General features: G+C 34.7%; 1 protein-coding gene, 1 long non-coding RNA gene and 1 pseudogene across 2 annotated transcripts; 1 reads left to right on the top strand and 2 right to left on the bottom strand.

Moving 5' to 3' along the window:
* The first annotated feature begins 2,568 nt into the window (after positions 1-2,568).
* Positions 2,569-6,939, top strand: LOC110649483 (glucose-6-phosphate/phosphate translocator 1, chloroplastic). The gene is made up of 5 exons (XM_021804066.2): positions 2,569-3,617; positions 4,149-4,374; positions 4,912-5,134; positions 5,677-5,890; positions 6,556-6,939. Exons 1-5 carry the CDS (start codon positions 3,114-3,116, stop codon positions 6,565-6,567), a joined length of 1,179 nt encoding a protein of 392 aa, XP_021659758.2. The 5' UTR covers positions 2,569-3,113; the 3' UTR covers positions 6,568-6,939.
* Positions 6,940-9,705: 2,766 nt separating this feature from the next.
* On the bottom strand, positions 9,706-12,619 carry LOC110649481 (tryptophan synthase beta chain 1-like; annotated as a pseudogene).
* A 13,271-nt stretch (positions 12,620-25,890) lies between these two features.
* LOC131179532 (uncharacterized) lies at positions 25,891-27,460 on the bottom strand. Its single transcript, XR_009148431.1, has 3 exons — positions 27,375-27,460; positions 26,588-26,644; positions 25,891-26,015 (listed from the first exon to the last, which is right to left on the bottom strand). It is a non-coding gene; the product is annotated as an uncharacterized LOC131179532 (long non-coding RNA).
* Positions 27,461-27,867: the final 407 nt, after the last annotated feature.

The raw sequence follows: 27,867 nt of genomic DNA, 5'->3' as shown, positions 1-27,867 counted from the left end.
TTTTCTAGCTACTTCTCTAATCTTTGATGCCATCTGTATCCACATATCATTGGCCTCCATATCTAGCTTCCATACTTGGACTCAAGAAGCTCATTTTTGAACTACACTTGCTTAACTTATTTGAACTCCCACCACTTTTTTCGAGCTACACTATTTCTTCTGACCTTACTTGAATTGTTCCTAAACTTGACATCCAAGACCACCAACCTATGTTGACTTGTTAAAGCCTCTCCTGAAATGACCTTGCAATCCTTGTATAGAGCTCTATTTGTCTTCTTGGTTAAGAGGAAGTCGATTTGGCTTCTATGTTGCCCACTTTTGAAAGTCACTAAATGTGACTCTCTTTTTATAAAGTAGGTATTTGCTAGTATTAGGTCGTATGCCATAGCAAAATCCAGGATGCTTTTTCCTCCTCATTTCGCCAAAACCAAAACCTCCATGAACATTCTCATAACCTTGCCTATCACTTCCTACATGTCCATTCAAATCTCCACCAATGAAAACATTCTCTTCATTCGGTATGCTTTGCATTAAATCATCCATATCTTCCCAAAACCTTTGTTTACTCTCACTGTCTAGTCCTATTTGTGGGGCATAAGCACTAACTATATTTATTGTTTCTCCGTCTAGTACTAGCTTTACTAGTATAATTCTATCTCCTACTCTTTTCACAGCTACTACTGCGTCTTTCAATGTCCTGTCCATGATTATACCCACTCCGTTCTTGTTTCTCTCCTTTCCGGTAAACCACAATTTATACCCTGAATTACCCACTTCCTTACTTTTCTCTCCTACCCATTTAGTCTCCTGAATGCAAGCAATATTCACCCTTCTCCTTTCCAAGGTATCCACAAGCTCCATTAATTTTCCTGTAAGTGATCCAACATTCCAAGTACCAACCCTGATCCTCCTCCTATCCTGCTCCTTCCTAATTGGTCTCCTTCTATGATATCTTCTATTATTTTCTATGTCTATCTTGTGTTCTGTTCCACTATTTGTTCTATTATCTGTCTTATGGACTAACTTCTTTACCCACACCCGTCCATGATGTGGGAACCCTTGCTCACTTAACATCACACCCGGGCGCCGGCATGGCGCGTCGCTTTCGGTGAACGCCCTACACCCTTGCATATTTATCACTACACCCGGGCTCCGATGTAGCGCGTCGTTAGTAGAGGACGCCCCAACGTTTATATCATTTGAATCCATATCATAGGGTGTGACGAAATTTTTACGCTGGTTGTCACCTACCGCAACCCTCCTCCTTTATCCGGGCTTGGGACCGGCTAAGCACAAACTACTTAGGCGGAGTTATATACATATATAAATATATATAATTATATTAAAAGTATATAATAAATGAAAAAAGTCTATAAAAAATTGTATAAATTCAGTTTTCGATTTGATTTTAGTTTGATATAATTTTGATTTGATTTCAATTCGATTCTTAGTGAATAATCAAAACTAAAATAAAATATCAAAATAATTTCAGTTCAGTAAGATTTTTTAATTCGATTCGAGACTATCAAGAATGGTGCACAACCCTGATAAATAAAGTGGACAAGGTTACTATCGCTTCTACTGCCATCGACCAGTGTGTGGCTCAATGTTTGCTTCTACACCTTAAAGACAATTGAAATTTTCAATTCTATATCCCACAGAATTGGAACAATGTCAAGTCTGAAGTCCCACTGTCTTAGGCTTCTTTCTCTTTTCTGTTTTTATGTTGCGCAAGGCTTTGCTTATTAAGTTGCATTTTGATAGCGTTGAAAGCCGGTGCAGTTCTTCAGCACTTCTGCTGATGAAAAATTTGTTTCAGGATTAACTATGATTTCCAGGGTAAACTTTAATGACAACTTTTCATGCTCACCTATAACACTTTGTGGCTCAGGTTCTCAATCAAACCGTTCTGATTTCCTGTATTGGTTTGGTCGGTTTATGATATTTCAAGCTCACGTAATCATAACCATGATTATGCTTCAATATCATGTCTCTTAGTTTATCCTTTGAGCTTGTCTCTTGTGATGTCAATTCTTGTTCTAAATTCATATTTATATTGATTAGCTTGCTAATGCATCTTCTTTTCATGAACAAAGGCAAGAAAATAATTCCTTCATTATGAATAAAATGACTTTTTTGTAAATTAAAGTTTAAATATGTCCATTATTAAAAAAAAAATTCACTTTTAAGTGACTTTTTGTAAAATAAATGAAGTTATAATTTAAAAAAAAATTAAACAAAATTAAAACAATTAAAAAATTAATATAGAAAAAAAAATTCACATAAAAAAATATTTAATTTATATATTTTTTAATGAGAAGTTTGGAGAGATGGAACTCAAATCTGAGTATATGATAAAACTAGATTATGTTTAATATGTGTAATTCATTTAAAATCAAAGTCTAGGCCGCTGGCATGGTTAAACCATTAGAGAAAATACCGAATTTTATGCAAAACTAACCAAGAGAATCCCAATTTTATTTGGTTTTGACTTGGACTAAATTCATCACCAAAACTCTATTGATTGGCTCTAAAACAGAGGACTATGTACACCGTACCACACAGTAACATCACCTTCCCTTGGTAAAACCAACTTTCCTAGAATTTCTTTTCTAGTAGGGAAAGGAAGACGAAAATTCTATTTAATGCAGAAAGATCCATTCGCATCATGATTGTTTTCTCTTTGGACTGAGAATTCAGAGCTCTCTTGCCTTCTTATATTTCAAAGCCACCCCTCTCTCTCTCTCTCTCTCTCCCTCTCTCTGCCTACCAAACCCGTTAAAAAATTGCAAAGTTTTTTGCCAAGAATATTTGCTATTTTGCCCCCATAGTTAGCTCCGTAGAACGTAGTGATCTTATTTGTTTTTAGCTGTGATTGTGATTTGTGATTACTTTATTTGTTTAAATCCTACGTGATCTGGGTTATTTCACCTTTTGACATAGAGAAAGAGTCGTAAAAGACTTGCTTTTTATTTATTTCTTGTGAGATTCTCTTCCTTTTTGATCTACATCTTCACGGGTTGGTTGTTTTCAGATTGTTTTGTTTGATTTTGTGACATACCCTTTAGAATTTTTTGGATTTTTAACTTTGAAAAATCTTTATTTTCTGCATCATGATTTGCACCGTTAAGCAATCTGCTATAGCACCCACAATCAATGGATCTGACAAGATTTTTCTAAGAAAAAGCCCATTAACGATACCGAGATCTTTGTGTCTGCCGTCTCTTCCAACCCGGAAGAACCCAAGACCTGTTCTCTGTGTGTCAAAACCTCTACATGTTTCCTCAATTGAGTCCTTTGCAGTATCAAAACCCCAAAAGGAATCCTTGATCACATGCAAGGCCTACGAGGCAGACCGATCGCAGCCAATAGAGGCTGAACGGGCGAAATCGGAGGTTGCGAGGAAGGTCAAGATTGGGATTTACTTTGCCACATGGTGGGCTTTGAACGTGGTGTTCAATATATACAACAAGAAGGTGTTGAATGCGTTTCCATATCCATGGCTGACCTCTACACTTTCTCTGGCTTGTGGATCTCTCATCATGCTAGTTTCCTGGGCTACAAGGATTGCCGAGGCACCTAAAACTGATTTTGAGTTTTGGAAGACTCTGTTGCCTGTAAGTGTATTTGTAGATTTTGTTTGATGTTTTACAAAAGTGAGGAAAATGATGGGAAAGTGATGTTTTTGTTTTTGTTTGCATAATTAATTTTTTGGGTTTTATAATTCTCAGTCGAGAAAATTATCCTTTGTTTGGTTGCAGATGAAAATGAGTGAAAGGAAAAATGATGTGTTTTATATAATTTTAGTTTTTCTTAAATATATTTATTACTAAAAGTACCCTTGGTTGTTTGCTGAGAAAAGTATAGGGATTGAAAGTTTGATTTGCGGGTTCTAATTTGACTAGTTTCAAATGGGTTACTAGTTCACTTAACCTAAATTAGATTCAATTTCGTGGGTTTTGGCCTCTAGACTTTCAAAGTATGAAAATTTGATCTAAATTCGTTCATATTTTCTAACCTTTTCTGGTCAATTAAAGAGAGAATTACGGCTTTTAGCATTGATGATATCCAAGATTTAATTGAGATATGTTTTTAATTTGGTTGCTAGTTGCATTATTTGTGTCCTCTAATTATCTTTATCTCCTAAGGTTGCTGTGGCACACACAATTGGGCATGTAGCTGCAACAGTAAGCATGTCAAAGGTTGCTGTTTCATTTACCCATATCATTAAGAGCGGCGAGCCTGCTTTCAGTGTATTGGTTTCAAGGCTTCTCTTGGGTGAGACCTTCCCTGCTGGGGTTTACATGTCCCTTATTCCAATTATTGGTGGTTGTGCACTTGCTGCTGTTACGGAGCTCAACTTCAACATGATTGGTAAGAATACTCTGTCTCACTCCCTCCCCTCCTGAGTTTGGATCTGATCAGTAATTGATGTGTCATCTTATAATTATTATCTGATATATGAAAATGATGATTCTCTGATCTTTTTTTTTTTACTTGGAAATGGAGAAAGCTAAAGCTTAAATATTCAATCAAGCTGTATTCATGAAAGCTACATGTTGTTCGGAACCGCAGTGCATCCCCCCCCCTCCCCTCCAGACTATTTTATTAATCAAACTAAAAACTATAATCAAGTTCTCCTCCTTGCTAATTGTTTTGCATATTTTAATTGTACATCGGTCAAGGTTTCATAATCATCTTGCTTGTTCCTTTTTTTTTATTTTTTTCATTTTTCTCTTTCAAGTTGGTTGTTAGTTAACAAGAGATGTGATATTGATTTTGGTATATATTTGGATTTTTTTTTTTTTTTTTAAGGGGGGGTGACAGGGGTGTTGTTGGAATGTAATTTTAGTAAGTTTATTTTATGAGTTTTGTTCACTCATGAACTTGGTTATTGGCTGTCTGGTTCAGGTTTTATGGGAGCCATGATCTCCAACTTGGCATTTGTTTTCCGGAACATATTTTCAAAGAGAGGCATGAAAGGGAAATCTGTTAGCGGAATGAACTACTATGCATGTCTCTCTATTTTGTCTCTGTTGATTCTTACACCCTTTGCTATTGCTGTGGAGGGACCGCAGATGTGGGCAGCAGGATGGCAAACAGCCGTCTCTCAGATTGGACCGCATTTTGTTTGGTAACCGCTTGTCGACTGCAAACTTTTTATTTTTTCTGATTGAGAGTGCCCAGTATTTGTCTGTATGCTTTATTTTGCATGGTAGAAGTGAAATAAACAGCACTATTAAATCTTAATGGGAATTTGTTTGATCAATAATTAAAAGGACTTAGATACCCTGCCTCATGCTAGATGATTTTATTGAGAAATTGTTGTTGCTTATCATGAGATTATTAACTGGGGTGGCATCCAAGCAAACTTGCCTTTGATTTTCTATTACCGCAATGATCTAAGAGTGTTGCCTAGGAAAAACATGCTTTTGCTATGGATTTTCCTAATTTTTGAGTCTTGAAACACGAAGTTGACCGATTTTTTTCTGATTCTCTTGTAAATCAATGTTGCATCTTGCATGTGTGCATTTGAAACGCATTTTATTTTTTCCTTGAATTTTAAAAAATTAAACAGGCAGATCGTCTGATTATGCGTTTATGTTGGTTGCAATGTCACTTTTTTTTTTCTCTCTTACCAAACATATCATATGTGGTTGTTATCTCATTTTATAGGTGGGTGGCAGCCCAAAGTGTGTTCTATCATCTGTACAACCAGGTTTCATACATGTCGTTGGATGAGATCTCTCCTTTGACCTTTAGCATTGGTAACACCATGAAACGTATCTCTGTAATAGTCTCCTCCATTATCATTTTCCACACGCCTGTCCAGCCAGTCAATGCTCTTGGAGCTGCCATCGCAATCCTCGGAACCTTCTTGTATTCCCAGGTAATTGGCAGCCTCTTTTTAAATTTTGTAATGATTTTCATAATTCACTAATGGCTCTGTCTACAAAATATATCCTTAAGACAAGTCCTGGAACCAGCACAAACAAATTTTATTTGCATGTATTCTTCTTTTTTATTTATTTTAAACATGTCAGGAAAAAAGGAAATGATTTTCCTATCAAAATAAATTATTAAAAAAAAAAAGGCTTGCAGTGGTAATAAGACATGGCATGGGCTCATTATAGTATTCAGATGGCCAGTTTTTTCCTCCTTTTTTTTTTTTTTTTTTTGAATTGAAGAGTATGCTAGATGAGAGTTGGTTGCATTCGTGCTATTGGTATCTCTGTTGGATCTTTAGCCACCAACCTGATAGGTAATGTGGTTGGAGTTAGGTGACTCTTAATATTACATTTTGCGATTAGTTGGATTTGACCTTTATTGATCATCTCCTACCTAACTTCAGCATACCTTAAAAGATTCACTTGGCATATTCCTCGTTGTCAAGTCAGAATACCGCCACTAATGGGTTCCTCTGTTGACAGCTGATGTTTGGAATATGCTTGCTTGGTTTCTTTCTTCAAAAACAATTACTTTGTGCTGAACATGTGAAACTTTGATTGGAAAAAGCCGTAAACACTACTGATTCGCATCTTATGGTTCTTGCAGGCAAAGCAGTGATGACGCTTGGAGCAGGCAATTAAGATTTATCATGATGTAAAATTATGATGAGAAACAACTGTGTCAAGAATGAAAGAAGGTTCGGCTTTAGGTTTTACATTATAGTTGCTGTTTTCCAAGATGAGGGATGGCTGGTTTTTGCTTGGATGAGCCAGCAGGCAGGCAGGCAGGCATCTTGCTGTAGATAATAATAATAATAATAAAAATAACTGTGATTAGGAGCGACAATTGCTCTTATAAATGTGTTTATTACTGCGGTTTTTCTTATTTTAGTGAGGCTGAGGGGAAAACTTTGCAATAAAACTTGGTGAATGATATCCAAATCTTTTGTGTTCTAGGCCAAACATGAGTACCACTATTTATTTTCTTGCATTTGTTGCTGCCATATAAAATTAATTTCATTTTGTTGAGCATGCTTTGAAAGTCTAAATCTTGCATGTTCTCTTTCAAGTTTCAGGCTGTAGTGAAGGCTAATCTTTACTGTTGATTATTCCCACGTCTGAAAGGATGAAAATCATTCATAAAAGAGATTATTCCCACAAGATGAAGCATACGATACTTCCTGTTTTATTTCTTAGGCATTTTTAATCCAATAAATAATTTATTTCTAGAAATATAATTTAAAATATAACAAATTAAAAGAAATATACTTAATTAGAAAAGTGTGATTTGTCAAGTCCTATTCAGCGAGTTTCCAAGAAATTAAGTTGATAATGCAAATCAATATAGAGTTCTTTTTATATTTCTTGGAAAGTTTTACTTCATTGTTATTTGCCGTTTTATTATTATTAATTTTATAGGGTTGTGTAGCTTGCGAAATTTCATATTTTTATTCAGACAGCAATATCAAGAAGGAAACATTATTATTATTATTATATATGGTTTTTTTATTTAATTAAATTGTAAAAAAATAAAATTACTAACATGTTCAATGGATAATTTTCAGTTTTATTTTAAAAAAATTACTATTTATCTATGTATTTTAATAAAATTAATTATTTAATCTTAAAAAAATATACTATTTTATTTTTATATTTTATTTTTATTAAATTATTTTATTATTTTAATGTTAATTAAATTGTTATTTAATAATATTATTTTAAAAAATTAATTTGTTAATTTTTATCTATTTTAAAAATATTATTTTTTAATTTTTTTTATTTTAATAAAAATAATTAATTAATCTCAATATTTTAAAAAATATAATATTTAAAAAAATATTCTCTATTAAAAGTAAAAATTTTGCTATTTGAATTTATATATTTTTTAATTTATTTAAAAAAATTTCATTTAATTCTTTTAATAATTTTTTGAATTTTTTTATTGAAAAATAATTTTTTATTATTTAAAAAATTAAAAAAATTAATTATTTATTTTTTAAATAATTTATATATTTTTATTAAAAGATAAGGTGAAAAAATAAAGAAAATAAAAATATAATAAAATATATAAATTAAATAGTATATTTTATATTAAAATAAAATAATAATTTATTAAAAACAAATCTGATGAAACATTTGGTCCCCACGAGGCACCACCTGGCCCGTTTTGGCCGTCTGAGGCCTCCAACTGAAGTTTGGAGCTGTATGCCTTTCCGGCCCCACTAGACTTGTCCGGTAACCCTTAAAAGAGCAAATTTCTAAAATATGCTTTATAATAATTTCTTGATTGACACATCTTCCAGAATAGAGCAGACAAACCTTTGCACAATTGCATATTGGAAGAGGGAGAAGAGGGGGTAAAATATTTAAATACTGTGTTTTAAAAAAAAAAAATTATTAAAAAAATGTGAATATAAAATTATTTTTAAATATAATGTGTATTTATAAAAATATTAATTAAAAAAGTAATTTCAATTTTAATTAATAATTACAAAATCGCTTCTTTAAGAAGTAAATCCATTGACAAAGTTAGTTAATTTCACAAGCAAAGTCAGTAAAGTTAGGTGTTAATAGTAAGTGTCAGTGTGTCAGAGTCATGTATATGTAGAATCGCTAATTAAATTAGTATTTTTAGTATTAAATTTACATACACAATATACATATTAACAAAAAATTTAATTTTTGTTTTGCAAAATTTTTAAAAATTAGCATTTTTATCACTAAAATTACAAAAAAGTTATCATATATATTATAAAAATTTATACACTACATCAGCATATTAGCAAAAGCATGTTGAATTTATTTTTTCCAATTATCACAAACTTAATAGCATCAAAAGTAATAATATTTCACATCATATAAACTTATTAATTAAATTTTAACTAATTATAATAGTTTAAATACATAATACTAAATTTATCACAAAATTTAACATGCATATTAATAAAATTATCGTAATTAAAATATTAAATAAATATATCATATCAATTATTATAATAATATTATACATTAAAATTGAAAAATATACTTTAATTACAATATTTTACTTCTTAATATGAAAATCCAAAGGAAAGTTTTCAATTTTGAAAACTTTGTTTATGGCTTTTAAAGCCAGCAACGACTCACGGACAACAAAAATTCCAGCGTGAGTAAAGAGAATATATTCCTTGCATCCTTGTAATAATTATTCTCTAATGCTTAAGAGTTGCAATTTAATCTTTAAACTGTTAAATGGAATGACGGCTTTAGTGTAAAAATTTAACACAATTGGTTGATGTGATAACGTGTGTAAATGATAAGACAATATATAAAATTACTCTGATGGTTATTACGAACAATTTCTTGTTCATATAAATATGCATGAGATCATAGTTTACAGTTTACATTATTTTGATAAAATATTTTTAAATTCACATTATTTAAATAATCAATGCTAGAAGAGGACATGCATCCTTGTAATAATTATTCTCTAATGCACTGCTAGAGAGTTGTAATTGAATCTTGAAACCGTTAAATGGAATAATGATTTTAGCGTAAAAACTTGACACAATTAATTGATGTAACAATGCGTGCAAGTGATAAGACAATATATAAGACTGCCCTAATGGTTATCATGAAAATATTATTTTAATTGACGATCCCTTTGTTAGATAAATATACATGAAATAATAATTTAAATTTCACATTATTTTGATAAAATATTTTTAAATTTATATTATTTAAATAATTAATATTAGAAGAGGGCGGGAAACTTAAAAAAAAAAAATTTGTAGCAACTGGATTTGCCATTAACTGTGGTTTAGTCCCATAAGAAACAGCGTCTTATGCCCAAACACACAAGAAATAATAAATAAATAAATAAAACTTACAACAAGCTGGGATTAGCCAGTTTATTGTCAAATAAAAAAAAATTATAGCACAAATACCATCGTTAAACTTTCAAATATTTTATGGCAGTCTGCACATCCTTGTCCCCTCTGCCACTGCAGTTCACTACAACCTTGGTTCCATTTGCGAGAGTTGGGCTGAGCTTCTCCAAATAAGCCAGGGCGTGAGACGTCTCCAAAGCAGGTATTATGCCCTCTAATCGTGATAATCTCTTGAATGCTGCAGATACAAAACAAAACAGTAACTATTGAGAAAGACTTAAACTTGTTAAATATAATTGCACTAGTACCATTAATAGAAGGTATAAGTGGGATATAAAGAGATGCAACTCAAAAAGTGTTTGGTGGTGCCTAGTTTTATATATGAACTGCTACACTTTCAATGATAGCAAATCATTTTAAATACCTGAAACAACCACCCGGGAATCCCAACAAGTTAAATCAAACAACTAGTTAGCGGTAGTTTTTCTCTCAGAAGAATAAAGTTACTGTTCCATGGATATTATAAGAGGGATGAAATTGTTATTTAATTGATTTCTTTCTTATTTTCAGAATGCAGGAGGGATACAGAAGCTAAGGAATACAAATGTATGGCAATCCTTCCAACATTCCTTGTGAGTAGCAAAATTTGCAATTGTATGAAATAAATGAATTGGTCTTAGAATTAGTTTTTTAAGAAAGATTAAAAAAAAAAATCCATCTAAAAATTTTATTCAAAAGAATCAGAAAACTTATAATCCGAACTCCGAAGCGAATGAGCCAAGGAGCTGAGAACTTCAAAAATGAAATAGCACATTTTCATGACAACAAATTATTTATACACAGAACAAATTGTTTATAGGTAGACCATAACAAGAAGCAGTAATCATAATAAGAAATGGCCAGAGTAAGTGAATAATGACTAAACAAAAAAATAGAATTTTCTATACCTTCCAATGCTTCCTCATCCGTGACACTATAGTATTCAGCACGCCCTTTCTCTTTCAGAAAACTGTGCTCAGGTCCTACTCCAGGGTAATCCAACCTATGCAAAAAAGAAGAAGAAGAAGAAGAAGAAGAAGAAGAAGATGATATATAATGCAAGAGAAAAAAATATATATATATAATTGCAAAAGCCATATCAAAAACCAATTTAAAACCCTCACCCTGCACTAATAGAATGAGGCTCAATTATTTGTCCATCATCATCTTGTAATAAGTAGCTCATAGTTCCATGTAAGACCCCAACTTCTCCTTTGGTTAAAGTTGCAGCATGCTTACCACTATCCAAGCCTAAACCTGCAGCCTCCACACCAATCAACCGAACATCCTTGTCTTTAATAAAATCATCAAAGAGTCCCATGGCATCGGAGCCTTCACCAACACATGCAACTAGGACATCTGGTTTCCCACCCCATTTTTCCATTGCTTCTTTTCTTGTTTATCTACCAATAATCTTATGGAACTCTCTAACCATCATGGGATATGGATATGGCCCAGCTACAGATCCCAAAATATAATGGGTTGTTTCCACATTAGCCACCCAATCTCGTATAGCTTCTGATGTAGCATCCTTCAGTGTGGCTGTCCTAGAATGGACTGCCCTGACCTCAGCATCAAGAAGCCGCATCCTGAAAACATTAAGTGCCTGTCTTTCCATATCTTGTGCACCCATATAGGTGAGACACTGCAAGCCAAACCTTGCACAAACTGTAGCAGTTGCAACTCCATGCTGACCAGCTCCAGTTTCAGCAATTATACGCTTTTTGCCCAAATGCTTGGCAAGAAAAACTTGCCCAATGGCATTATTGATCTTATGAGCACCTGTGTGATTAAGATCTTCCCTCTTGAGGTAAATGTGCGGTCCTTCACCATTAGGATGCCTATAATGCTCTGTAAGCCGCTCAGAAAAATAAAGGGGAGTTTCCCTACCAACATAGTCTTTCAAAATCCCAGCCAGTTCATTCTGCAAGATAAATATTTGTTTCATACCACATTATGAGAGAGAACACTAAGCACCGATCAAAAGAACTGCTTCCAAAAAATTTTTTTCAAAACTCCAACAATTCACTAGGTATTTATCAGGGGGAAAAAAGGGGAAAACTGGAACCTTCTGATTATATGGAGCTATTCCTCTTAGGTTGCATTCAGGGTTGTTATTTAGCAAACATAGAGCGGTTTGCGTACTCATAATGTGTACGAGTTAACAGGACAACCAGACCAATAAACCCAAAATGCAGAATAACGACATAGCAGCAACTCTGTCTACGAAGCAGAATAACCTCGTCTTGCTTTCCTCTGGAAAGCTTCTAACCAGCGATAACGTCTCAAGGAAAATCAAGCGTGGGGATAACGCAGATAAAACTCAAATGGATTTTCCAAGCAACTCATTGAATTCAATAATCAATAAACTCAACAAAGACCCAAAATGCACAACAACAAAAGGATTTACCTGAAAATCTGGGTCATCTTTCAGGGAATTAAATGTGGATTCGAGCTCAGAAAGAGCATGCATTAGGGTTTCAGGGACATATTTCCCACCAAATTTACCAAAGCGCCCATATGAATCGGGCCGCTGCCACATAGCCGGGTCGGAATCCTCCTTCCCCACAGCAGCCTCTCCAGCCAAAGTGCAAGAGACAGAAAATCTGGCGGAGTAAGAAGACGGGGATGGGCAAGGCGTAAATTTGTTGAACTTGAAGGGCAACTTGGAGGAAGAATAGGGTTTGGAGACAGTAGAAGAAGATTGTGAGCTCTGCAAGAAAAAGCTGGCGCAGTGGAAGCGGCCATTAGGAATAGGCTTTAGGTGGAATCCAACTTGGGATTTGAATTTATAGTTTGCTCTGCTTCATTCCGCGTTTTCTGTATTTTCAGAGCTGACGTGGCATTTAATTTGACTTCACTTGTCGTTCGAGTTCCGGTGTTACAATAAAAAAAAAAAAAATGAAACCAAGGTTGTAGATTCATAATTAAAAATTATAGAAAAATAAATATTAAAAAAATAAGAAATAGATATCATAATAATACAATTAATTGTATGAGGATAAAGTTATATTATATTAGAATATTATAATTCTTCATTAAATTATTAATAAAAACAAATAAAAATTTACACATTTATGAATTTGTTGATAAAATCAACTCGATTATTTTTAATAATGAAGTTTACATAAGATATATATTGAAATAAATATTAAATAAATTTTTATAAATAATTAAAAATAAAATTTCTTATAAAACTATATATATATATGATGAATTTAGATTTTCATGTTTAACAAATAAAAGTTAGTTAATAAAATAGTTTTATTATTTGGATTATGATTAAAAAAATGATTTAAAATATAATAATTTAACTTTTTAATATATTTTCATTTATAAATAAAATTATTAAAAAAATGAAAGTTAAGGTTAATAAAACTTTAAAATTTGTTTGTTGCATAACATTAGAACTTTAATTAATCTTGAAAATAGATTTTAAATTGTCAAATTTCAATAATGCCCTTATTTTATAGGGGAAATAGAGGAAAAAAGAACTTAAATCAATGAGACACCTTTTAATTATTGAATCTAACCAAATTAGGTAAATTTTCAATCATGTTATTTGGTTGCCCACAAAATTAGTTTTGTAGTTCTTTGAAATCGGTTAAGAGCGCAAACACCCATTTTCAATTCTGAAAGGAATCATTCCAATTTCAAGCCTTTTGATGTTAAAGAAAGATGATACGGTCATTTTCTTTTTTCAGGTAAGAACTTTAAAATGAAATAAAATTGATAATTAATTAAAAATTTTAACTTATTTTTAGTTTATTAAAAAATTTAATTAAAATAATTAAATTTATTATTAAAATTAAAAATAATATAAAATATTTAAATTTAAATTAATAAAATTCCAAATTTGACCATAACTGTACAAATTTATAAATATTTTAATTTTTTTATCATTTAGCTAAGTATCCATTATATATATATATATGTTATTTTATAAAATTTATTATATTATTATAAAATGAGAGATATATATTTTAAAACAAGGAAAAATGTAACCAGTTTAACTAGTTTTGTTTTAAAGATCTTTTATAAGGTATTTGGTTCAGATCCTTTGCCAACACTCAAGTAGATTTTATTTTTATTAATTAATTGGTCAAGTTAACATTAGGTTATGTTTGGTAAAGTATAGTGTAATGTAATATAATTAATTATGTAATTATTATTATATTCATTTATTTGATTTTAAAAAAATATATATAAATAGTAGAATGCTACGATAATTTTATTTTAATATTTAATTTATTTATAATGTTAATAATAAATGGTAATAATTACAGTGATTCGTAGTTGAGTGATAGTAGTGGTTAAATGATGGTGGTGATGATGAAAACAATAATTAGATGATGGTGGCAGTAATAATAGCCAGATGATGGTAGAGGCAATAATAGCTAATTAGTAATAATAGTGATCAAATGTTGGTGATAGCGATAATGAAAATAGAATGAAGATAGTGATGGTGATGATGGTGGTGGCTATGATTATGGAGGTGGTGATAGAAGTGACAGAGTATAAGTAGTGATGATCGTAACAGTAGTGCTGAATTGTAGCACGAGTAATAGTTTTGACAATATTAAAAAAATCAAAATAAGTAATTATACATTATTTTTGTAATGATCATTTCGTTACTTACTTTAAATATAATTAATTACATTATGTAATTATCATTTTATTACTTTAAATATTTTTGTATCACCAAATAACGTAGTAAAATGTAACAACCCAAAAATTTAAAAATAATAGTACTAATAAATTAATTAATTAATTAATTAAAAATTAAATTAAACATTTAAAATTTTAAAATTTTTTCATGAATGAATCTGGACAACATGTCTGTCCAGGTTCATTCCCAGAATTCTAAAAAAAAAACAGCAAAAAAAAAACCAGCAGACCCCCCCCTCTCTCCCTCACGCATCTCTTCTCTCCCTTTTCTCTACATTTTCCGATCGGTGAGGGGTCAACCACCACTGACCGGCGACCAAGCGGCTTCAGGCGACGCCGGCGAGCCACCAGCCAGCCGGTAGCACCGTCAGACGCGGCGGCAAGAGAGGGAGAAGAGGGAGAAGAGAGAGAAAATGCGCACACAGTGGGCAGCGGCTTTTCGACGCGATTCCGGCTTCACCCGACTTCCGATCGAGGCGATTCAGGTGGCGTTGGAAAGCTTGTTCCGAGAGCTTTCATTTGATACCAATTTTGCAGCAAATGGAGGTCGGATGAGTGAGATATGGAGGAGAGAAGTTTCGGGTTTTTCAAGCTTTTTGGTCAGATCTAGGACGATCTGACCGTTGGATTGACGATCCAAGACCACTTATGGACTGAGGGAGAGGAGAGGAACATGATGGTATGATCAGATCCGGCAAATGTCACCGGCAACCGGCGGCCCGCCATCATGCGCGGTGGTTCCGGTGGGCTTTGGAGATGATTCAACTTCCAGAGGCTTCCTCATAAATTTTTGAAATTTTTGAGACAGATAAATTTTGGGTAAGATTATTTTCATTATTTCTCTGTCTGTGGAGCATAAATACAGTGTTTCTTAAACAGGAAAAAATTGGAGAAAAGTTATAAGAAAAATATATGATGAAAGTAAAATTATTTGGAGATATTCTATGGTATTTGTTGAATTTTTGAGTGATTGTATAATATTTTTGAAAAAAAATATAGATGGATTTTAGTTAGATTTTAGCATATAGACATATAAGATTATTTGAAATTATGATATTTAAATTTTATATGACTGGTTGAAGCTTGAGGATGGAGGTTTAAATATGTGAATATTGAATTGGGTTGAATTAAGAATATGTTAGCTGTTGAAAACTTATGAAATTGAGTAATATTCTTGAGTAAAATATTTGTGGATGATCGGAAAATTATAATTCTTTTTGCAATAGCCTTATAATATTATTAAGGACCGCGGGGCAAAATTTTAGAATTTTTAGAGATCGTTTGGATAGTTTTTGCAAAAGGACTAGTTATGGGGGCTAAATTGTAATTTTCCAAATTGTGGATTGTTAACTGTTTGGGTGGGTCCAGGAGGGGCCTTGTGATATGATTGAGTTGTGATTGTGTGATTGGCAGATATAGAAGTGTATTTTGAAGCCTTTTACAGGTTGGATAAGTCCTAGATATAAGGGAAACTCTACCAGATTTTCGGCATGAATTAGGCTGTCTATTGCCTCTTTAGAGTTTTATTTTGACTTAGTACTAATAAATTTATAATTTAATTATTAAGTGATCGATGTCAGCTATTCTCCTCCATCTAGCAGCCACAATAGTCCTCGGTGTACTGTGAGTAAAATATTAATTTTAATTGTAATTTCGATATTATTATACGTTTAAACATGCCTATGAATCACTTATAAATATGTATTTATGTAGTTAAATACTAGGCACGTTTTTATGTTGCATTCATAATTGTTAAAGTGTCATGGATGTTGTTGTGGTAATTTGGAGCAGTGTGCGTGAGTTGGCGTGCGTGTGGTATGGTGTTGGCTATGGACAGGACGGGTAGACACGGCTTGAAATCTTCGCTGGGACTCGATCCTTCGGGGTAGACACGGCTTGAGTTTTTCGTTGGGACCCCGATTTGGTTTATTAAGCGAAAGTCCGGCTTGAGTTATTCGCTGGCACAGGTTGGATTAAGAGGGCTCTATAGGGGATCAGCTCCCATATATGTATTGTTTGACTTTATCGGGTGTGTGAGTGCTCCAGATTACCTTTTTGCTTTTTGATGTGATTTGTATGAAATTTATGACAATGTTGCATTTCACTCCACAGGGTGCGTTAGCTTTAGATAGCTATAGAGATTATGGTTAAAATTGATATTTTACTCTCTGAGTCGAACGCTCACTCCTGTTCACCATATTTTTCCAGGCTACAGGAGAAGACCTTTTTCAGAATAACCTGTTCCTTTCCTAGCAGGTTATGAAAATAAAAATTACTTAACTATATTATTATTATCTAAATTTGCTATTTAGAACCCTGCATGTGCTAGTAGTAGCATTAAGCCTGTCAGAGATTGTATGAATTTAAGTTTTGTTATTAACAAATGAAAAATTTTTATGAGTTTTAAATAGTTGTAAATGAGGTAACAGGGTTGAGCTGGGCTCCCCTAATTTTAGTTTCTGATAATTACTGGGTTAAGTTGGCCCAAAATACAATTATAACAGTTTAATTTAAATTATTTTATATGCATATTGGGCCTAAATTGTGGGCCTAGTCATGGGTTGAGGAATAGTTAGGCTTACTACGGGCCTCGGGGGCTTTAGGTTGGACCAAGTCCTAGTGCCGGTCCGGCCCATAGATTGGGTCGTGACAAGAGTGGTATCAGAGCTTAGGCTCTAGATTCATGGGAAATAATATACTTGGGAGTGTAAAAGGAGTCTTGTTAGGATGTTACATGCGGAGTATAGGATTCTGTTTTGTCTTTTTCTGTAATTCTTTATTTCTAGATTCTGTGTTATACCTCGGAAAATATAAAAGTGCCTCAGTTAGTGTCTTGATTTTCATGGAGTACATAGAAATGTGAAATAGAGTTAGCAGACATGTTGAGGTATGTCATGAGGATACGTACTCCAAGAAATGGTATGTTTCTGTCTGTATGGGTTTAAATGGTGTGCCCATTTCGTGCAAGGCACGAGTACATAAGGTGAGTCTTGAAAGTACAGTTGCCCTAGATAAGGATGAGGATACCACTGCTGGCAGTCATCAGGGGATGACCTAGTCAGAGTAAGTTTATGATAATAGTAGATTCAAGAGAGATAAGAGATTAGGAGACCTAGTCTGTCAGGACGTATCGTAGTAACTATACAATGTTCTCGATGTCTGCTCTGTAAGTTGCAGATTACAGTACCGACATGAGATTATTGTGTAGAGTTGCGTGCATCCCCGTGGTGCTCCATAATGAGGGTGTTTGTGGATGGCCTCTATTTTGGTATAGTTATGCTAGAACAGAGTTTTATATCTGCAGAGGAGTTGGGAACTCCTGGTTAGGGATCTAGAGCTAGAATATCAAAAGGTCACAGTTGGGTGGTAACTAGAGTTAGTGACTCGGTTACCCTAGCATGAGCTAGAGTTACACCAAGTGTTGCCATCAGACCAAAGGTTGCGGATTAGTTGCAAAGTAAGGGTGACATCTATAAAGTGAGACCATCTGGTCTTCGGTATGGAATTTTGGATGGTTTTTACAGTATGACAGACGTTTTGCTTAGAGCTTAGTGAGAATAGTATATCTTGTGTGTATCAGCAAGGTGTAAAGTACAACCCTACTACCAAGGGAAGGTCGGAACTATGAATTGATGATTTACAGAGCTATGATATGATAAGAGAGTGATTAATTTGACATGGTTTTGGCAAGTGGTAGATGTAGTACCTTTTTCACAGTCAATTATGATGTAAAGAAGTCTTATTCTTTCAAGAGGGATAGGGGTTTATTACTAATAATGGTGAACAACAAAATAGTGCCCTAGATGGGATTGTAGAGTGTGGTAGAGAGTAGTTGGCTCAGGTATTCTGGAGATTGATACAAGTTCTATTATAGGAATCATATATAATCAGATCATGATGGATGTAAATCCTTTGAATTGGATGACGGGTTTGGGTGCTCGGTATCTTAAGTTTGGCTAATTAAGTAAACATGGAAAGAAATAATAATAATAATAATAATAATAATAATAATAATAATAATAATAATAATAATAATAATAATAATAATAATAATAACAAATAAATAAATTGCTGCAGAATCAGTTCTCGAGGGAGTAAGGGTATTATGTAAGGTAAAGGATAAAAATAGAGATCATACAATAAAAGTATAACTGCAATTTCCTGAGTTCCTTTCTAACTTCATATCGTTCAAGACAATAGTATAATCTAATTATAATAGTGTTAAAAGTAATAAATTAGCGAAGATAAATCACAGAAGGTCAATAGATAGAGAAAGTGCAGAATGAAAGTTTGGACAATTGATTGCAGATGCAATATAATCTAAATACCAGTGGAAGTACTAGCTAGAGTGGTCAAAGGACCGAATATGAGTAGCACGGACATATGATAACGCGATAGAGACTCTGAAATATATAGTTAGCAAGTACAGCTGTCATGTTAGGAAGAAGAATGGAACCAGGGATAGAATAGTCGAGTTCTATTTTGGGTGAGACAAAGGAAATAAATGAAAGGACAACCTGAAGGGCACATAATAAAAGGAACAAACTTAAGATATAGGGTAGGCTAAGTATTATTCTTGGCAAGGTAAATGATAAGGATGGAGAACCCAAAATGGGACCACATTAGTGAGAATAGTGATGGAGGTATGGAATCTAGTAATGTGATACTCATAGCATGATGTAGTTGAGGTAGTGCCAGGAACTAAAATATAGAGCTTGGAGTTACATGATTGGATCATACTTTATCTATTCCCTATTCCTAAAGTGAAGTGAATAGCAATGGGGTAAGATTCTTTTAACTTGTTAACATTATTAAAAAGATTAGGCGAGGAATACAATAATAATGAGTAAAAGCTAGAAGGTGTGCGATGGTATTGCGGACTATCTAATTAGGCAGAGAAAAAAAAGTTAGTAAGTAATAAGTTGAATGAAAGTCAATCTAAGGTATCAAATAGGTATGATGAGAGGAAAAGAATGATAGATAATGACACATAGGCTTTAGGTTAGATTTTTGAGATAGTGAGAAGGTAGTTAGAGGTTCGTTATGAATGTCAGGCAAACATTTTTAGTGTGATCAACAGAATTACTTTGCAGCGAAGCAATAATGACAGAACAACAGTAGGGGTAGAACGAAAAGTGACAAGTATGAGTGGTTATAAATCACTAGAAAGTTCAAGGATCAAATTAATGACCATAGATAAGGGTGGAATTAGTGCTGGAAGAATCTATTATTGAGAGAAATCTTTCAGGATTCAACAAAAGTTAAGGGCATAATATAAACGATGATAGATATGAATCATAGGTTGAGTATAAGTAAAGTTAATAAATTATAAAATATTATGTTAGGAAGGACAATGGTACGGTAAAGGGTTCATGCAGATGATACCTTATAGGTAGAGCACAATTGTGCTAGGAGATGATGAAATTTGAAGAGAAAGACCAAGAAACATAGGTTAAACGTTATTATATGGACAATCAGGCGTAGTTGAATATAAGAGGATATTTTTCTTTCTTTTCAAGTTTAGCTCGTGCTTTTGATTCTAGAGCGTTATATAAGGAACAGAAACTGAGTCCAGGAGACCTAGTTATTTGAGAGTTTGGTAGGCACAAATTCATACACGATTTCTTGATATGAGAATGGCAGTAAGTGCATACCTAGTATTAAGTATGAAAGGACGATCAGAATAGTGACAGGAGTTAAATTGAGTTAGCTACCAAGGCTTGCAACCGTTTTAAACTATGAGCTAGAGGAAGTACAATTTGTGGATGAGTTTCAATAGATGAAATTGTTGCTGATGGGTAATTTGAGGTTGAAGTTTAGAAAGCTATAGGCAGTACATGTGATTATATTAAGGAGAATGAACATATGAAGTATCTTGTTTGGAATTAAGGCATGGCACATATTTCCCACAGCCGTGTTAGTTCAGATGGAACTTATAGTTCTGGGGCTCCTATCCATCCAGGATGAGCAATTTCCTACTAAGGCTGGTAGGGAATGATAATATTCTGATAGTTAAGTTGGAAAAGGGGATACAAGGAGAATTTTCTATAGTTAATGACGAGTGTCACATAAGGTGAAGAATGTGCTGGTAGGAGTCAATCGTAAGATTAAAATTCTCGAAGTAATGGAACTAGTAATCAAGATAGGACTAAAAAATAAAAAAGAAAGTTAAAGTTGATGATGGGATAGACATCCTTGAAGGAAAAGGTGTAAGGGTGAGACAGGACTAAAATTAAGGAATAAGTACAGCAGGTTAAAAGATATCAACCATACCAGAAATAGGAAAAAGGAAGTGGATAAGATCCAAAGGACATGAAGAAAGCTCGGTAGAGCTAGTTAAAATGATGAGGATAAGAAGGAATAGGTATGCTAGGAATACATTAAGAGATGTTTGAAATCAATTATTATGAGATGATATATTAAAGGAGTAGTGGAGCCTCGATCTAAGTGCCAATGTGTCAGAAGTAGGACACATACTAAGAAGCTTTAGGAAGAAGTCTAGATATTTCCATTCCAGAGAAGGAGTGGGAAACGATAAAGTCGCATAGACTGAGTTTTCAGGGAATATAAACACTTTTGTCACCTAGAAGGAGAGACTCAGTTCACTTTCCAATGTTGATAAATAGTACACTTGACCCTTGGATGGAACTCTACCTAACTAGTTACATAAGATGGATAGAGGTCAGTCTAAGTACCTTAGTAATGACACAAATAGATTGGAAATTTGAAGTATCGTGAAAGTGAGAAGATGCATTGGTACTAACCGTTAAGTTCAAAGGATAAGTAATGGTTTCGAATGAGATGTATATGATAGGTGCTACAGGAAAGCTACTCATAGGATGCCTTAGGATAAAGAACATAAGTCATGTTTTAGGGAAACAGAGATTATTGAAACAAATGAATGAGGACTGAAGTCACCAAGAGACACGTTAGGGCGTAATAAAAGTGAGGTAAGCACCAAAGTTGATTAAAGTTATCAGATATCAAGTCGAGAGTAGTAGAGCTATAATGAATACTTGAGATGTCAGAAAAATGGTCAACAAATAGCCAAGAGATAAGAGCATCTCTAGGAAGAGATGATGACAGTTAGGACACTATAGTAGAATCAGAAAGCAGTAGAATGTCATATATAATATATGAGGAGTAATGATTGCACTTGTTCTAATAATCTTCTTTTCCTTATCTCTTGTTTATTCGAAAATTCGAGGAGAAATTTTTCTTAAGGGGGGAAGAATGTAACAACCCAAAAATTTAAAAATAATAATACTAATAAATAAATAAATTAAAAATTAAATTAAAAATTTAAAAATTTAAAATTTTTCCAGGAATGAATCTGGACAACATGTCCGTCCATGTTCATTCCCAGAATTTCAAAAAAAAAAAAAAAAACAGCAAAAAAAAAAAACCAGCAGACCCCCCCCTCTCTCCCTCACGCATCTCTTTCCCTCATCTCTTCTCTCCCTTTTCTCTACATTTTCCTATCGGTGAGGGGTCAACCACCACTGACCGGCGACCAAACGGCTTCAGGCGACACCGGCGAGCCACCAGTTGGCTGGTAGCACCATCAAACGCGGCGGCAAGAGAGGGAGAAGAGAGAGAAAATGCGCGCACAGTGGGCAACGGCTTTCCGAAGCCATTCTGGCTTCACCCGACGTCCGATCGAGGCGATTCAGGTGGCGTTGGAAAGCTTGTTCCGAGAACTTTCATTTGATACCAGTTTTGTAGCAAATGGAGGTCGGATGAGTGAGATATGGAGGAGAGAAGTTTCAGGTTTTTCAAGCTTTTGGGTCAGATCTAGGACGATTCGACTGTTGGATTAACGATCCAAGACCACTTATGGACTGAGGGAGAGGAGAGAAACATGATGGTATGATCAGATCCGGCAAATGTAGCCGGTAATCGGCGACCGTTCATCGTGCGCGGTGGTTCCGGCGGTGGCTCCGGTGGGCTTTGGAGATGATTCAACTTCCAGAGGCTTCCTCATAAATTTTTGAAATTTTTGAGACACAGATAAACTTCGGGTAAGATTATTTTCATTATTTCTCTGTCTGTGGAGCATAAATACAGTGTTTCTTAAATAGGAAAAAATTGGAGAAAAATTTTAAGAAAAATATATAATGAAAGTAAAATTATTTGGAGATATTCTATGGTGTTTGTTGAATTTTTGAGTGATTATAGAATATTTTTTTAAAAAAATATAGATGGATTTTAGTTAGATTTTAGCATATGGACATATAAGATTATTTGAAATTATGATATTTAAATTTTATATGATTGGTTGAAGCTTGAAGATGGAGGTTTAAATATGTGAATATTGAATTGGGTTGAATTAAGAATATGTTAGCTGTTGGAAACTTATGAAATTGAGTAATATTCTTGAGTAAAATATTCGTGGATGATCGAAAAATTATAATTCCTTTTGCAATAGCCTTATAATATTATTAAGGACCTCGGGGTAAAATTTTAGAATTTTTAGAGCTCGTTTGGATAGTTTTTGCAAAAGGACTAGTTATGGAGGCTAAATTGTAATTTTTTAAATTGTGGATTGTTAACTATTTGGGTGGGCCCAGGAGGGGCCTTATGATATGATTGAGTTATGATTGTGTAATTGGCAGATATAGAAGTGTATTTTTAAGCCTTTTGCAGGTTGGATAAGTCCCAGGTATAGGGGAAACTCTACCGGATTTTCGGCATGAATTAGGCTGTCTGTTGCCTCTTTAGAGTTTTATTTTGAGTTAGTACTAATAAATTTATAATTTAATTATTAGGTGATCGGTGTCAGCTATTCTCCTCCATCCAGCAGCCACAATAGTCCTCAGTGTACTGTGAGTAAAATATTAATTTTATTTATAATTTCGATATTATTATATGTTCAAACATACCCATGCATCACTTATAAATATGTATTTATGTAGTTAAATACTATGCATGTTTTTATGTTGCATTCATAATTGTTAAAGTGCCATGGATGTTGTTGTGGTAATTTGAAGCAGTGTGCGTGAGTTGGCGTGTGTGTGGTATGGTGTTGGCTATGGACAGGACGGGTAGACACGGCTTGAGATCTTCGCTGGGACCCGGTCCTTTGGGATAGACACGGCTTGAGTTCTTTGCCGGGACCCCAATTTGGTTTATTAAGCAAAAGTTCGGCTTGAGTTCTTCGCTGGCACAGGTTGGATTAAGAGGGCTGTATAGGGGATCAGCTCCCATATATGTATTGTTTGACCTTATCGGGTGTGTGAGTGCTCCAGATTACCTTTTTGCTTTTTGATGTTATTTGTATAAAATTTATGACGATGTTGCATGTCACACCCTACTCCTCCGTAAAATGTAACATGATCCCGTAGTACACCTGATGAATTACAGTACTTCGCCCACCGGTAACCCATTAAATATACTGCAAGGGATTTTAAATCAATTTTCATAAAATTTAAATCATCGATTAAAATCTGGTGTTATAAAAATTTTTCAAAATTTCTCAGTTGGAATTTCCTAACTAGGGTGGTCCCACGGTTGTCTGACATACTAGAAAAACTTTTTAAAGGTCCCTTAGGCAAATCCCACATCGGCAAAGCATGGAGTTAGTCTTGGGTTCAAAAAGTAATGATATATAAAATGGGGGAATTAATCACTAGAGGCGCCTTTTGGTGGAATGGCCTTATCACACCCCGACTTAGTGGGCCCCAGCTCAAGCCCCTCTATGGGTGGCCATCTTGCCAGCGTACCCCTCTAGAGGCCGGCGATGCAACTCAAATCGGTACTGTCCGCTTTGGTGGAGTTCAATCCCTTCGCCCTGCAGAGCTAGGATTCGAACCCATATCACCTCACGGATTTGCTTCGCCTCTTACCAGCTCAATCTTACCAGCTCAATTGGTAAGAGGCGAAGCAAATCCGTGAGGTGATATGGGTTCGAATCCTAGCTCTGCAGGGCGAAGGGATTGAACTCCACCAAAGCGGACAGTACCGATTTGAGTTGCATCGCCGGCCTCTAGAGGGGTACGCTGGCAAGATGGCCACCCATAGAGGGGCTTGAGCTGGGGCCCACTAAGTCGGGGTGTGACAGGCCTGGAGAGTTGAAAGAACTCCAGGGTTAACCGTGCTCGCTTGAGAGAAATCCTAGGATTGGTGACCTCCTGGGCAGTTCTCCATTCCACTTATGGGACAAAACCGTGAGGCTTATGGCCAAAGCAGACAATTCCTCTAGTGGTTGGAGCCCTACCGTTACAATTGGTATCAGAGCCTCTCGCGTGTCCTCTTGAGCGATGGTGGGGCAAACCTCAGCGATGACGCTGAGTCCCAAAAGGGGGAGAGAAAGGTCCCTTAGGCAAATCCCACATCGGCAAAGTACGGAGTTGGTCTTGGGTTCAAAAAGTAATGATATATAAAATGGGAGAATTAATCACTAGAGGCGCCTTTTGGTGGAATGGCATGGAGAGTTGGAAGAACTCCAAGGTTAAGCGTGCTCGCTTGAGAGAAATCCTATGATGGGTGACCTCCTGGGAAGTTCTCTATTCCACCTATGGAACAAACCGTGAGGCTTATGGCCAAAGCTGACAATTCCTCTAGTAGTTGGAGCCCGACCATTACATTGTATTTCACTCCACAGGGTGTATTAACTTTAGATAGCTATAGAGATTATGGTTAAAATTGATATTTTACTCTCTGAGTCGAACACTCACTCTTGTTCACCATATTTTTCCAGGCTACAGGAGAAGACCTTTTTTAGAATAACCTGTTCCTTTCCTCACAGGTTATGAAAGTAAAAATTACTTAACAGTATTATTATTATCTAAATTTGTAATTTAGAACCCCGCATGTGCTAGTAGTAGCATTAAGCCTGTCAGGGACTGCATGAATTTAAGTTTTTGTATTAACAAATGAAAAATTTTTATGAGTTTTAAATAGTTGTAAATGAGGTAACGGGGTTGAGTTGGGCTTCCCTAATTTTAGTTTCTGATAATTATTGGGTTAAGTTGGCCCAAAATACAATTATAATAGTTTAATTTAAATTATTTTATATGCATATTGAGCCTAAATTATGAGCCTAGTTGTCACGACCCAACCTATGGGCCGGACCGGCACTAGGACCTGGGCCAGCCTAAAGCCCCCGAGGCCCGTAGTAAGCCTAACTATTCCTCAACCCATAACCAAGCCCACAATTTAGGCCCAATATGCATGTAAAAATAATTTAAATTAAACTGTTAAAATTTTATTTCGGGCCAACTTAGCCCAGAAATTTTCAGAAACTAAAATCAGGGGAGCCCAGCTCAACCCTGTTACCTCATTTACAAACTGTTTAAATACCATACAAATCTTCATTTATAAATTTCAAAAAATTCAAATTAACACAATTTTTAACAAGGTCCACACTATTACTAATACATGCGGAGTTCTAGATTTTAAATTTAAAAAAGATAGTAAAACAATTAAATAATCGACGTTAAACCTGCGAGGAAGAAAACAGGTTGCTCTATAAAATAACTCCTCCTGTGGCCTGGAAAAATATTGAACAGGAATGAGCGTTCGACTCAGAGAGTAAAATATCAATTTTAACCATAATCTCTATAACTAACTAAAACTAATGCACCCTGTAGAGTGAAATGCAACACCAGCAATAATTTCACATCATAACAACAAAAAGGTAATTTGGAGCACTCACACACCCAGTAATAGCAATCATAATATATGGGAGCTGATCCCCTATACAGCTCTCTTAAATCCAACCTGGTGCCAGCGAAGAACTCAGCTCGGACTTCCACTTAATAACCAAATCGGGGTCCCAGCGAAGAATTCAAGCCGTGTCTACCCCGAAGGACCGGGTCCCAGCGAAGATCTCAAGCCGTGTCTACCCGTCCTATCCATAGTCCACACCACATCACACGCACGCCAGCATACGCTGCTGCTCCAAATTACCACAACAACATCCATAGCACGCTAACAGTTATAAATGCAACATAAATCGTGCCTAGAGTTTAACTACATAAATATATGCATATAAGTGATGCATGGGCATGCTTGAACATATAATAATATCGAAATTACAATTAAAATTAATATTTTACTCACAGTACACCGATGACTATTGTGGCTGCTGGATGCAGAAAAATAGCTGACCTCGATCACCTAATAATTAAATTATAAATTTATTAGTACTAAATTAAGATAAGACTCTATAGAGGCAATAGATAGCCTAATTCATGCCAGAAATTCGGCAGAGTTTCCCCTATACCTGGGACCTACCCAACCTGCAAAAAGCTCAAACAACACTTCTAGATTCTCAATTCCCACAATCACATCTCATCAATATCACATGGCCCCTCCTGGGCCCTCCAAATCAGACAATACTCAAAATCTTAAAAATTACGTTTTAGTCCCTATAATTGACATTTTTCAAAAATCCACTCAACAAGCTCTAAAAATTCTAAAATTTTGTTCCGTGGTCCTTAATAATATTATAAGGCTATTGCAAAATGAATTGTAATTTTCTAGTCACCCATGAATATTTTATTCAAGAATTTTACTCAATTCCATAAGTTTCCAACAGCTAACATATTCTTAATTCAACCCAATTTAATATTCACATATTTAAACTTCCATCCTCAAGCTCCAACCAATTATATAAAATTTAATTATCTTAATTTCAAATAATCTTATATGCCCATATGCTAAAAATCTAACTAAAATCTATCTATATTTTTCAAAAATATTCTACAATCACTCAAAAATTCAACAAACACTCCAAATAATTTTACTTTCATCATATATTTTTCTTAGAATTTTTCTTTAATTTTTCCTGTTTAAGAAACACTGTATTTATGCCCCACAGACAGAGAAATAATAAAAATAGTCTTACCCGAAGTTTATCTGTGTCTCAAAAATTTCAAAAATTTATGAGGAAGTCTCTGGAAGTTGAATCATCTCCATAGCCCACCGGAGCCATCGCGTAACCATCACGCCGCGGTGGCGCCGTCACGGCGACATTTGCCGGATCTGATCATACCACCATGTTCCTCTCCTCTTCCTCAGTCCATAGGTGGTCTCGGATCGTCGATCCAACGGTCGGATCGTCGTAGATCTGACGAAAAAGCTTGAAAAACTCGAAACTTCTCTCCTCCATATCTCACTCATCCGACCTCCATTTGCTGCAAAATTGGTATCAAAAGAAAGGTCTCGGAATAAGCTTTCCAACGCCACCTGAATCACCTCGATCGGACGTCGGATGAAGCCGGAATCGCGCCGGAAAGCCGATGCCCACTGTGCGCGCATTTTCTCTCTCTTCTCCCTCTCTTGCCATCGTTTCTGGTGGCTCTTGTCGTCGCCAGAGGGTCGCCAGCCAGGTGGGGTGC

Source organism: Hevea brasiliensis, chromosome 4, assembly GCF_030052815.1.
Source record: "Hevea brasiliensis isolate MT/VB/25A 57/8 chromosome 4, ASM3005281v1, whole genome shotgun sequence".
Lineage (NCBI taxonomy): Eukaryota > Viridiplantae > Streptophyta > Magnoliopsida > Malpighiales > Euphorbiaceae > Hevea > Hevea brasiliensis.
Note: the sequence above shows the minus strand (reverse complement) of the source record. Positions and strands in the feature narration are given on the sequence as shown.

What these genes read in the sequence shown, in the direction of transcription:
- LOC110649483 (XM_021804066.2), top strand. Translation starts at nt 3,114, where the DNA reads ATGATTTGCACCGTTAAGCAATCTGCTATAGCACCCACAATCAATGGA. An exon ending in GCTCAACTTCAACATGATTG is followed by an intron (nt 4,375 to 4,911) that starts GTAAGAATACTC and finishes TGTCTGGTTCAG; the next exon opens with GTTTTATGGGAGCCATGATC. An exon ending in ATTGGACCGCATTTTGTTTG is followed by an intron (nt 5,135 to 5,676) that starts GTAACCGCTTGT and finishes CTCATTTTATAG; the next exon opens with GTGGGTGGCAGCCCAAAGTG.